This window comes from Phyllobates terribilis, unplaced genomic scaffold, assembly GCF_046119375.1.
Source record: "Phyllobates terribilis strain yellow unplaced genomic scaffold, ASM4611937v1 Scaffold_11__3_contigs__length_659146591, whole genome shotgun sequence".
NCBI classification, from domain to species: Eukaryota; Metazoa; Chordata; class Amphibia; order Anura; family Dendrobatidae; genus Phyllobates; species Phyllobates terribilis.
In genome coordinates this window covers 438,556,412-438,570,199 of record NW_027362771.1, presented here as the reverse complement: position 1 = coordinate 438,570,199, position 13,788 = coordinate 438,556,412, and the positions used below count along the sequence as shown (strand labels likewise).

Genomic DNA, 13,788 nt, shown 5'->3' with positions numbered 1-13,788 from the left:
TTTTAGTCTTGGCCTACTGGTGGGTTTTTACCCCCTCCTTTCCGCAAAAGATCCTTTGACCCCCAAAAAATTTTTGACGACGGGCTTCCCCTTTCTTCTTCGCTAGGAAGTTTAGTCCAGTGTTACACAGCTCTGGATCACCCGTAGGTTAATTAAGCCTCCTCTCCTTCTTCATCTGGATCCCGGAGTAGTAGGTATCCTCTCTTTTTTCCCTTCAATGGCAGAACCCAGGGAGCTCTTTCCTTCTAGGACGTATCGCTATCCTGGTCAGCTTTGGTGGAGGATTCTGGTCATGGACAGATCAGAGTCTGCTGATTCATCAACAGTAAACTAAGTTTTGCTAACCCCCCTAACCTGTGAAAGGCCTTCGACAGAAGTGTTGTCTCTATGGACGATTCTCCGTTTTGTTTCATCAGATGTTTCCTGTTCACAGTCGTCTATGGCGGAGCATACATACCCTACATCATACCGAAGAGTTCCGGCATGTTCTACGAGGTTTTTCAGCCCTCTTGGGGGTCCTGCAACTCAGTGATTATTCAACACTTTCGCTGTCTCCTACGCTCAAGCTCCCACCCCCCCTACCATTTTCCGGGAGGTCGTCTACCTTCTTACAGTTTCCTCTTGGAATCTTGTATATCAGTTTTCTTCAAAATCCATCATCTTTGCTACTTTGATCTTACTATATCCTGCTTTTCATGGCCTTCTCGTGAAACGCAGCATCCAAGCTTCATTTCCTCCAACTGCGGTGGGTTATGGTCTATCTAGGGAAACCCTCTTATTCTCCTCTTCTTCTTCCTCCTGATTATCGGAGCTTGCATTTAGTAGGTTTCCTCAACTCCCTAGGGGCAGGTTTCTACCTTCTTTTAAAAAAAAAGTTTTCCGTTTTCAGTATTTGAGTTTTCTGTGGGGTGCGCACGCTTACTTATTCCCTGGCAGCCTCCCGTGTGCCATGGGTGGGTCTGCATCTGGTGTGTAACACTCTACGACGTTCTTAGTTTTCTTTTTTAGTCTACTTAACTCCGTTCTCCTCCTTCTCGTCCCCCTGTCAGTTTCTTGGATATATTGTAAAGGGTCGAGGGTGTTTCAGCGCTCCTTGTGTCGAGAACAGTTTCTTTGGACACTCAGCTTCCCCGTTTGAGTCTAGAGAGTTGTCATATTTGCCTTCGAGTCAGAATCTGCTCCAAGATTCTGGATGTATATTGACATAGGTCAGATCTCCATCACAGTCTTCCTGCTCTCTTCATCTGGGCCAAGGACCTCCAGCTCTTTCCTCATCTAGCCTCCATTAGCAGCTTTCTAAGCTGTTTCTCACTTATCCGTTTTTACCTTCCATACAGAATGCTCATTTTCTCTGCCTCTTTGGCGTTAGCAGGCCTGGGCAGAAGTGTTTTTTTTTTTTTTACATATTTCAGTGGTTGCTTCAGACCTGGGATTCTCACCTTTGCACGTTATTTTGACTAGTCCTTGGTTGTCCTCCCACCCTTGGGTACTGCTTTGGGACGCCCCATGGTTTCCTGTGTCTCCCAATGAAACGATAGAGAAAAGAAGATTTTGGGTTCTTACCGTAAAATATCTTTCTCAGAGCATTCATTGGGGGACACAGCACCCGCCCTTTACTTAAAGTTTCTGTTGGACCAGTCCGTGTCCTATTTCAGGTTGCTTGTCCTACTGCTTTCACACTAACTGATCGGTTTGGCTCCAGTTGTTGGGTGTATACTACTGAGGAGGAGCTAACTTTTTTATTGCCTAGTGTAAGCCTCCTAGTGGCAGGAGCATACACCCATGGTTTCCTGTGTTCCACAATGAAGGCTCAGAGAAAGAGATTTTACAGTAAGAACCAAAAATCTTCTTATTTCCATCCAATTCATCTATTCTATCCATGTCAGTGAGGGGGAGTAGGGGATAATCTTTATTGTCAAGGCTTTTTTAATGGTTCTTTGTGCATTATTTTTATTCCTTGTACCTGTGTCCTGTACAGAAGATAGTGCTGATTCAGTGAGTGAAAGGTTAGGCAGTGTTACAGGGGTTGTGATCACTGCAGGCTTGCAACCCAACAAAAAGGATTGATGTAGTCAGAAGGGAGCAGATGATTCTGAAGAGGAAGTGATCGCTATGATAATGGAGCTGGAACCAGGACACAGGAAGCGAAACAAAAAGGCATAAAACAACATGAAACTTGGCAGAAAAGTTATATGAGGACCTTTTGGGGCATTATTCTTAAGCATTTATGGCAAACCCAGTAAAGGAGTAAGGGTATTGGACAACTTCTCTAATATATCTACACTGCTCAAAAAAATAAAGGGAACGCTCAAATAACACATCCTAGATCTGAATGAATGAAATATTCTCATTGAATACTTTGTTCTGTACAAAGTTGAATGTGCTGACAACAAAATCACACAAAAATCATCAGTGGAAATCAAATTTATTAACCAATGGAGGTCTGGATTTGGAGTCACCCCCAAAATTAAACTGGAAAACACACTACAGGCTGATCCAACTTTGATCTAATGTCCTTAAAACAAGTCAAAATGAGGCTCAGCATTGTGTGTGGCCTCCACGTGCCTGTATGACCTCCCTACAACGCCTGGGCATGCTCCTGATGAGGTTGCGGATGGTCTCCTGTGGGATCTCCTCCCAGACCTGGACTAAAGCATCCGCCAACTCTTGGACAGTCTGTGGTGCAACGTGACGTTGGTGGATGGAGCGAGACATGATGTCCCAGATGTGCTCAATCAGATTCAGGTCTGGCTAACGGGCGGGCCAGTCCATAGCTTCAATGCCTTCATCTTGCAGGAACTGCTGACACACTCCAGCCACATGAGGTCTGGCATTGTCCTGCATTAGGAGGAACCCAGGGCCAACCGCATCAGCATATGGTCTCACATGGGGTCTGAGGATCTCATCTCGGTTCCTAATGGCAGTCAGGCTACCTCTGGCGAGCACCTGGAGGGCTGGCGGCCCTCCAAAGAAATGCCACCCCACACCATTACTGACCCACTGCCAAACCAGTCATGCTGAAGGATGTTGCAGGCAGCAGATCGCTCTCCACGGCGTCTCCAGACTCTGTCACGTCTGTCACATGTGCTCAGTGTGAATCTGCTTTCATCTGTGAAGAGCATAGGGTGCCAGAGGCGACTTTGCCAATCCTGGTGTTCTGTGGCAAATGCCAAGCGTCCTGCACGGTGTTGGGCTGTGAGCACAACCCCCATCTGTGGACGTCGGGCCCTCATACCACCCTTACGGAGTCGGTTTCTAACTGTTTGTGCAGACACATGCACATTTGTGGCCTGCTGGAGGTCATTTTGCAGGGCTCTGGCAGTGTTCCTCCTAGCACAAAGGCGGAGGTAGCGGTCCTGCAGCTGGGTTGTTGCCCTCCTACGGCCCCCTCCAAGTCTCCTGGTGTACTGGCCTGTCTCCTGGTAGCGCCTCCAGCCTCTGGACACTACGCTGACAGACACAACAAACCTTCTTGCCACAGCTCGCATTGATGTGCCATCCTGGATGAGCTGCACTACCTGAGCAACTTCTGTGTGTTGTAGAGTCCATCTCATGCTACCACGAGTGTGAAAGCACAACCAACATTCAAGTGACCAAAACATCACCCAGAAAGCATTGGTACTGAGATGTGGTCTGTGGTCCCCACCTGCAGAACCACTCCTTTATTGAGGGTGTCTTGATAATTGCCAATAATTTCCATCTATTGTCTATTCCATTTGCACAACAGCATGTGAAATTGATTGTCAATCAGTGTTGCTTCCTAAGTGGACAGTTTGATTTCACAGATATTTGATTTACTTGGAGCTATATTCTGTTGTTTAAGTGTTCCCTTTATTTTTTTGAGCAGTTTATTTATCCTGTGATTTCTGTAACTGCATGACTTTTCCTTCTTGGTGTTGCAGTTTCAATGTTGAGGAATGCATATATGACAGAACAAGTGGGAACACCTCACTGATAAATCGAAAATGCCAAGGAACTGATTGAAATTTATTCAATATCCTGTGTTCTTTAAATGATTAGCGATAAACCCATAGATGACTGAAAAAAGACTTGACAGATTGCGAAAAACTGACTGATGACCTCAAACAAATGTATAACATTTACTATCAATATTGAATAAAAGTTTGATTATTGGACATCTGAATCCACAGAGGCTCAGTGTCAATTATAACGAAAGGAAAAAAAACACATTAATAATGCAGTGGATTTTTACACAATGGGGTTAGTGTGTATTTAACTCCATCCCACAGCGAGCAATTTTTAAGTGATGCTAAAATCGCTTGGAAAGCGCTTGTCAACCCGCATGCAGAAATGCATGCGAAGAACGCTTCACATCGGCATGTCCCTGGCAGGAAAACGCATGTACAATCCGCATGTACAATCCGCATGCGTTTTTTTCTGCCAGGGAGATGCAGAAACGCTCAGGAAAAAATCCTGAGCATTTCTGCATCGTGGGCACATAGCCATAGGGTTTTTTATTTTTCCATCAACATAGCAGTATCAAAGCTTGTTTCTGAGAAACGAATTGTAGTTTTGAATAGCACCACTAATTTTACCACACAATAGAATTTTTTTTTTTTACAGTGTTCACTGCACAGTAAACATGACCTAGCAACACGATTCTTCAAGTCAGTACAATTTCACAGACACCAAACTTTTTTATTTCTTATGTACTGTTGATGAACATTTAGAAATGTATGTATCAAAACCCCCCAAAAATAAATATTGGTATGTAGACATTTTCGGAGACCCATAATCTTATTTTTCCCATTGATGGAGCGGTGCGAGGACTTATTTATGTAAGGTAAGATGACATTTTTATTGGAACAATTTTAGGGAAACGTACGATGTCTATTAAATTTGATTGCATTTTTTGGAGTTAGGTGTGGCAACAGAAAAACTGCTGTTCTTGTTGTGACTTTTTTTTTTTACGATGTTTAGTGTATGAGCTAATTATTTCATATTCTGATAGATTGGAATTTTACGGACACCTTATTTTTAAAGTGGGAAACAGGGTGATGAAGTTTCATTTTAATACTTTTCAAAACTTATATTACCCGACGTGTGATGTACATTCAGGTCATACTTCGGGAAATGATCAAAGGGGATTTCCTAACTAATTTAGAGATGGTATATAGCGAAGGATTGTTATCACTTTATGATCGATCGGGGTTCAACCTCTGGAAACATGCATATACTGGGCATGAAAAGGCCACAGAGATGTTGTAGTGTTGCTTCATCTTCCAGCACTGCAACCCCTGCCCACTCAGCTGCGTAGGACACTGAAAAGAGGCCATATTCTAATAAACTGTGCCAAAGGCAGGCCACTGTATAGCATGGAGTCCGGGTACACCACAGCAAGCCTAAGCACTACATTAGTGGTGTGATCCCTTTGATTGTCAGGGCAAGAGAGGGTCCCAGTGTTCAGAATCCCAGGGATAATAAAGGGAAGGCTTGTCCTAGTAATATTCCATCACTAAATCATATGAGAAAATCCCTTTACTGAATTAAAAACAATCAATCAATGACACGTACCTGCACTTTACTCTCAGCAGCTGCAATATTTTTGCGACACTCTTGTAGTCTGCATTTTTCAACTGGATCTCGAGTCTCTTTGCCTTCAAGTTCTTGCAGTTGGCGCTGGTTCTCATTAACTTCTATCCGGGCTTGTTCTGCCTCAGTCTCCAGCTCGGATATCTTCATACAGTACTGCTTATTCATGGCCTGAGCTTCTCTTCCTGCCACAAGATAAACAGCCAAACCAACATATAAAAATTACACATACAGTAATGGAACCATAAGGAATGTAGGGCTTTTTCCTTTAACACAGCTACATTATTAGTACAGTAAAAAAAACATGTCCATCAAGTTCACCGAGATATATAGGTATATCAATAGTGCATGAACTAATGTGCCCTAAAAAGAGGATTTTGGGTACTTACCGTAAAATCTTTCTCGGAGCCTTCATTGGGGGTGGGGGGGGGGCACACAGGACACAATGAGTGTATGCTGCTGCGACTAGGAGAATGGCACTAAGCAAAAGAAGTTGGCTCTTCCTCAGCAGGGTACATCCACCAACTGGCACAAAGCTAATCAGTTAGTGAAAAAGCAGTAGGAGAAGCAACAGAAAACATTAATTTGAACAAGAGCATAACAAAGGCAGGAACTGTGCCCCCCAATGAAGGCTCTGAGATAGAAATTTTACAGTAAGTACGTACGCCAAATCCTCTTTTCTCTATCACTTCACTGGGGGACACAGGAGACCATGGGACGTGCTAAAGCAGTCCCAAGGGTGGAAAATAGAAAGAAAAGGAACAACAACAAGAACAGGACTAGGCCCAGGCAACTGCAGAACCTTCCTTCCTAAGCTCGCGTCAGCTGAGGAATAGGTATGCACTCTGTAGCAAAGGCCCAGGAGGCCCAAACTGCATGAGTGCAGTGAGCTTTGACCCCAGGAGGAGTAACTCTAACCTGTGGGCGATACGCTTCCAGGATGGCAGAGCGGATCTATTGGGTGATTGTGGCCTTGGAGGATGGAAGACCTTTGCAGTGACCCTGTGGAATCATGAACAAAGAGTTGGAAAGTCTGAAATATGCTGTTCTGGTGATAAAGAGACGCAGAGCCCTGTCAAGGTCCAACTTGTGGAGGGATTATTTCAGAGGATGAGTTGGAGATAGACAAAAGCAAGGAAGGACTATGTTCTCGTAAAGGTGGAAAGGGGAAACCACCTACGGGAGAAGGGAAGGCACTGGACGTAGCACCATCTTGTCCTGGTGAAGGACAAAAATGGTCGAGTGGCACAAAAAGAGCCGCCAGCTCAGAGAAGCGCCTGAGGGAGGTGATGGCTACTAGGAAGGCAACATTTCAGGAAAGCAGGGGGAGAGAATTGTCCCGAATAGGCTCCAAGCGAGAACCCTAAAGAGGCTAGGTTCCTCTGGAACAGGATTGACAGGGCGGAGACCTGGCTCTTGAGGGAGCTGAGAGAGCCCAGATTCGAGACCTGACTGAAGAAAGGCCAGCAGGGACGGAAGAGAAAAGGACATGGGAGCGGTGTGCTCAGCTATGCACCAGCGAAAAAAGGCCTTCCAAGTGTCATGGTAGATGCAGGAGGAAGAAGGCTTTCTCGCTCTGATCATAGTCTGGATGATCTGGTCGGAGAAACCTGTGTGCTACAGGACAGCACCTTCAACAGCCATGCTTTTAAAATGAGAGACTGAGTATTCTGGTGAAAGAGGGGACCCTAGGAAAAGAGGTCTGGATGATCTTGGAGTCTCTACAGAACATCTGTGATGAGATTGCCCACTTCTCGAGCCAAGCTCTTCTAGACCAGTCGGGAGCCACAATTATGACTGGTACTCCCTCGCCTTGATCTTCTTGATGAGTCTGGGAATCAGTGGCAGAGGTGGAAAGAGATATGCAGGAAGAACTGAGATCAAAGAAGGACCAGAGAGTCGGAGGAAATAGCAAGGGGGTCGCGAGACCTGGAGAAGAAGCAAGGAACTTTGTTCATCCTGGACACCATGAAGTCGTAGTTGGGTGCACCCCACCTTAGACAGATTTGCCTGAAAACCGATTGATTCAGGGACCACTCGCCTGAGGAGAGACCCTAGCGACTTAGGAACTCAACTGCCCAATTGTGCACTCTAGGAATATGGACAGTTAATATAGCGGGCATGTTTTTGTTCGGTCCAAGCTAGAATCCAGTGGACCACTGACATGATGGACCTGCTTCGAGCTCCGCCGTGGTGATTTATCTATGCGATGACTGTGGCATGGCCAGACAGAATGCGCACAGGGTGACCCGTTAGGAGATCCTGCCAGTGCCGAAGGGCGAGGTAGATGGCTCGGAGTTCCAGGATGTTGATGGGGAGTGAGGTTTCCGATGTTTCCAGTTGCCCTGGACCGTGAATTGGTGAAATATTGCTCCCCAGCAGAGCAGGTTGGCGTCCATCATCACGATCTGCCAGTGTAATGGGAGAAAAAAAACTCCCATGTGAACGAAGGTAGATAAAAGCCACCATGCCAGCGACTGTCTTACATGTGGAGTGAGAAGGATGGGGGTGTCCAGAGAGGAGATCTTCTTGTCCTAGTGAGATAAGAGTGCGAGCTGCAGAGGAAGAGTGTAAAACTGCGTGAAGGAAACCACATCCATCGGCTCCTATCTTGCCCAGAACGCTCATGCAGGTCCGAAGTGGACGGGGAAATGGGCGTCAGAGAGCGAATCCCAAGAAGGAGGGAGGAGACCTCTTCATCGGGAAGAAAAGACTCTGGCTTGCGTGGTATTGAAAAGCATGCCTATGAAAACTAGGCGCTGGGACGAGATCAAAGACAACTTAGCTGTGTTGATGAGCCAGCCCAGGAAAGACAGCGTGTCGAGAGTCAAGTGGAGACTCTTGTAGCAATCCCGGCAGGACCAGTCTTCGATCAGAAGGTCGTCCAGGATTTCCCTGGGGTGAAGGAGGGCCTTGATGGCCGCCGTGACCTTCGTGAAGACCCTGGGGGCAGAGGCTAGCCCGAAGGGGGGCGCCGTGAATGAAAAGTGAGAATTTTGGACAGCGAAGAGAAGGAACCTCTGATGAGATTTGCAGATTGAGATATGAAGGAAAGAGTTCCAAGAAATCATTTAAGACTTTTTGGAAACCATAAATAGTTCCCGCTGTAACTGTCTCCTAAGGTCGGTGGTTCACAAGTTCACCCAGATCCTTCTCAAGTGTTTATCATGTGTCTGCCACACAAATATTAATAAAACCAGGAGGTATGCGCAGGGGTTTATCATGTGCCCTCTACACAAAGTAATATAATGGTGGTTTGTAGAGAGTTATTCTAGGACAACTATACATACAGTAACCGAATCAGAAGATCTGGGAATAGTCTTGCACATGTTGAAAGCAACACAAACCCTGATACAAATCCTCACCAGGTACGGTGCTCCGTTTACTAGCTGCAGTGGTGACATCATGACTACAGTGAACATCACAGCTGCAGCCAATCGTTGACCTCAGCTACTTTGTCATTGTAGACGGCATCAAAGTAAAGAATGACCAGAACAGTAGTGGAAGCAGCATTACTGTGTTCAATATGTGCAAGTTTATAGCATAAAAAAAAGTATTTCCAGACAACCAACTTTAAAAAACTTGGACAATAAGTTGCCTACCAAAAGCTTTTGCTAGAATCTTAGCCCCTTAGTCTGAAGGAAGGCCACAAGTATGGATGAGGTTACATCCTAGTCATTGTAAGATGTATTAATTCATGTTGGTTAATGCCCACAATAATTTATTTTCCTTTACAGATGTCCATATAATAATGAGTGCTTCCCAAATGTGTAACCTATGGGGGGAGGAAACAGTAGCAACAAAAGTTTAGCATGGTAGCCGGTACAACATACAAAACCTCGCAGACTTGTGTGACTACTTTTTTGATTGAAATCTGCAAGTTATACTTGAAAAACAGTAACGAATCATGCATTTTAAAGCATATAAGACACCGACAGCTCAACACTAGAGGGACATGCTGTTCTTGAGGCCTGAATGAGTGAATTAATTTAATAAGTGTTTATCTCCTGTGGGATCAAAGCAGTCTCACCAGTCTTCACCAGTTCTTTAATAAGCTCTTCTTTCATGCGGATGTTGATAGCTAGCTCCCGGATCTTCTGCTGGGCCTGACGCAGTCTCCATTTGGAGTCTTTTTCTCGATTAGGACTGTCTCTTGGTACATAGTGTTCTCTCTTCTTACATTGAGCTGTAAATAAAAGAAAAGGCATGAGCCAATTAAAAAAGGATTCAGTTTTAATTATCTTTATGCCAGCAAAGAAATAAGAATAGGCTGCATTTTATAAGGTAGATTCTTAATACACCCACATGTGTGGTGCTATAGTCAAAACTCATGGGCTCTATTTGATGTCAGCAAATGATATGTCTATATGTACTATATGTCACTCGTGGCCATCACCTACACAGACAGCAATAAAGGGAAAGGAAGCGATACTCTAGCTACTGCAACAAAAGTATGGTCATCAGGCCCAGGATCAATGACAACCAAGAAACATTTGTGCAGAATGTCATGAAAGCTTGTCTATCTGTCCATCACTGTGGTTTACACAGCAGACCTCATACACTGCCATGTTTCAATTACAGCTTGTCCACATATATGATTATATAGATCGCTGAAGGTTTTAGAATAGAGGTAGTTATATGACACTTTGTAAATGTGCCGCTAGTGCCAGAATGGCCCAAGATTTTACAACCCGTTCTGTATAGACCGAAGTGTGTTTGATTACAAATACATACCCATATAATGACAGGGTGCTGAGGGATGCCAACAGGAAACTTTTATTTACCCAGAGTATTAACCCCTTCGTGGCCTTTGATGTACATGTACATCAAAGGTCATGTCTCTGCTGATGATGCGGGCTCGCACGCCGAGCCTGCATGTTTCCCGGCAGATGATGGCTCATTCAATCAGCTATCATATGCCTTTAATAACCGCGGGTGGAGCGGAGCTTTTTACCTGTTAAATGCCGCTGTCAATCTCTGACACCGGCATTAAACATGTGCCTGCAGGGAGTGCGTCATTCCATTCGCCCATCGGCGCGCCTTTGACGTGATCGCGGGGCGCCGATGGGCTACTATGACAGTCCGGGGGATCTGCTGAAGACCTCCATGCTTGTCATTACCATACTCCTGTGAAAGCTAGCGTTTAGCTGGCATTCATAGGAGACTGTAATTTTCAATATGCATAGCAGGGCTGAAGGACTGCTATGTATAGTACAAGCGATCAGATGATCACAGCTTCATGTTCCCTAAGGGGACTTTTAAAAGCAGTTAAAAATAAAGTTTTTAAAAATATGAAAAAAAATTAAAAATATAAGTTCAAATCACACCATTTTGCCCCATTAAAAATAAAACAATAATAAAATAAAATACAAAAATAGACATATTTGGTATTGCTGCATTCATAAAAAAAAGTCTGATCTATCAAAATATAAAATAAATTAATCCGATTGGTAAACTGTGTAATGAAAAGAGAAATCAAAAAGCGAGAATTTTTTGGACGGCGCAACACTGCAATAAAATGCAATAAAAACATATCTACACCAAAATAGTATCAGTGAAAACATCAGCTCAAGGCGCAAAAAAAAGTCCTCACTCAACCCCATATCTCAAAAATGAAAATGTTACACGTCTCGGAAAATGGCGACAAAAGCAAATTATATATATCTATATCTATCTATATATATATAGATAGACACATATACACATACATACATTTTTTTTTTTTTCACCATTTAAATGGAAAAAAAAAAAACAGAACAAGTTTGATATCTGCGCACTCGAACTGCCCTGGAAAATCATATTGCCAGATCAGTTTTACCATATAGTGAACATGGTAAATAAAAAACAAAAAACAATTGTGGAATTGCACTTTTTTTAAATTTCAATTTCAACACATTTGGAATTTTTTTTCCAGCTTTCCAGTGTATCACAAGGTAAAATGAATGATGTAATTCAAAAGTACAACTCGTACAGCAAAAAAGAAGCCCTCATAAGACTATGTGGACAGAAAAATAACAAAGTTATGGCTCTTGGAAGACAAGGAGGAAAAAACAAAAAAAATGGAGGGTAAAAGGGGTTAGTGAGACTTCTAAGTAGATGTAATAAATCTGCACTTACACCCAGATGAGCTTCTGTCTAGCAATGTTTCCTCCTCATCCTCACTGTCTTGAATAGATGTAGGATATCTCTGGTTAGGAGATGTCACAAAGCTTTTTACATCTGCTTTGGACAGCTTTTTAGACCTAAAGTGAGAAAGTGTGACACATTATATCTATATATACAGTACCGACCAAAAGTTTGGACACACCTTCTCATTTAAAGATTTTTCTGTATTTTCATGACTATGAAAATTGTACATTCACACTGAAGGCATCAAAACTATGAGTTAACACATGTGGAATTATATACTTAACAAAAAAGTGTGAAACAACTGAAAATATGTCTTATATTCTAGGTTCTTCAAAAGTAGCCACCTTTTTTCTTTGATGACTGCTTTGCACACTTTTGGCATTCTCTTGATGAGCTTCAAGAGGTAGTCACCGGAAATGGTCTTACAACAATCTGGAAGGAGTTCCCAGAGATGCTTAGCACTTGTTGGCCCTTTTGCCTTCACTCTGCGGTCCAGCTCACCCAAAACCATCTTGATTGGGTTCAGGTCTGGTGACTATGGAGGCCAGGTCATCTGGCGTAGCACCCCATCACTCTCCATCTTGGTCAAATAGCCCTTACACAGCCTGGAGGTGTGTTTGGGGTCATTGTCCTGTTGAAAAATAAATGATGGTGCAACTAAACGCAAACCGGATGGAATAGCATGCCGCTGCAAGATGCTGTGGTAGCCATGCTGGTTCAGTATGCCTTCAATTTTGAATAAATCCCCAACAGTGTCACCAGCAAAGCACCCCCACACCATCACACCTCCTCTGTGGCATTGACCTGGTTTCTAATCTGAACTGCTGTTAACATGCGATTTCTGAGGCTGGTGACTCGGATAAACTTATCCTCAGAAGCAGAGGTGATTCTTGGTCTTCCTTTCCTGGGGCGGTCCTCATGTGAGCCAGTTTCTTTGTAGCGCTTGATGGTTTTTGCAACTGCACTTGGGGACACTTTCAAAGTTTGCCCAATTTTTCAGACTTCATTTCTTAAAGTAATGATGGCCACTCGTTTTTCTTTACTTAGAATTTGTATTATGGCAAGAAAAAAGCAGCTAACAGTCTATTCAGTAGGACTATCAGCTGTGTATCCACCAGACTTGTGCACAACACAACTGATGGTCCCAACCACATTTATAAGGTAAGAAATCCCACTTATTAAACCTTACAGGGCACACCTGTGTAGTGAAAACCATTTCCGGTGACTACCTCTAGAAGCTCATCAAGAGAATGCCAAGAGTGTGCAAAGCAGTCATCAAAGCAAAAGGTGGCTACTTTGAAGAACCTAGAACATAAGACATATTTTCAGTAGTTTCACACTTTTTTGTTAAGTATATAATTCCACATGTGTTAATTCATAGTTTTGATGCCTTCAGTGTGAATGTACAATTTTCAAAGTCATGAAAATACAGAAAAATCTTTATATGAGAAGGTGTGTCCAAACTTTTGGTCTGTTCTGTACACCCACATACGGTGACTTGAAAAAGCATTCATACATGCATTTGTACATCTAGAGGCTGACATTTTTGCCCATTCTTCTTTGCACACTCACTCTAGCTCAGTGAGATTGGATGGAGGTGTCTGTGAACAGCAATTTTCAAGTCTTGGCACAGATTCTCAATAGGATTTAGGTCTGGACTGTGACTGGGCCAGTCAAACACATGAAAATTGTTTGATGTAAACCATTCCATTGCAGATCTGGCAGCATGTTTATGGCCATTATCCTGCTGGAAGGTGCCCAAACCTGAAGTCTTTTACAGCCACCAACAGGCTTTCCTCCAGTATTGCCCTGTATTTTTTAGCTCCATCCATCTTCCTATCAACTCTCACCAGCTTCCCTGTTCCCTGTTGAAGACTAGCATCCCCCAGCAAGATGCTGCCACCACCATGTTTGACAATGGGGATGGTGTTTTCAGAGAGATGTGCAGTGTTAGTTTGCATTTAACCCAAAAAGTTCTACTTTGGTGTCATCTGACCACAGAACCTTCCTTCTTCCACTGGCTATTTGTGTTTCCGACATGGCTATTGCAAACTTCAAACAGGACTTCTTATGGCTGGTTTTCAAAAATGGCTTTCTTCTTGCCAC

At 43.6% G+C, this 13,788-nt stretch overlaps 1 protein-coding gene across 1 annotated transcript in view; it reads right to left on the bottom strand.

Moving 5' to 3' along the window:
- The window catches only part of KIF7 (kinesin family member 7), an 81,738-nt gene that overhangs the window by 27,105 nt on the left and 40,845 nt on the right, over positions 1–13,788 (bottom strand). The window contains exons 9-11 of the mRNA XM_073653251.1: positions 11,671–11,795; positions 9,584–9,739; positions 5,536–5,738 (exon numbers count right to left, since the gene is read on the bottom strand). Of these exons, the coding sequence (XP_073509352.1) occupies positions 5,536–5,738; positions 9,584–9,739; positions 11,671–11,795 (484 nt within the window). The remainder of the gene's footprint in view (positions 1–5,535; positions 5,739–9,583; positions 9,740–11,670; positions 11,796–13,788) is intronic.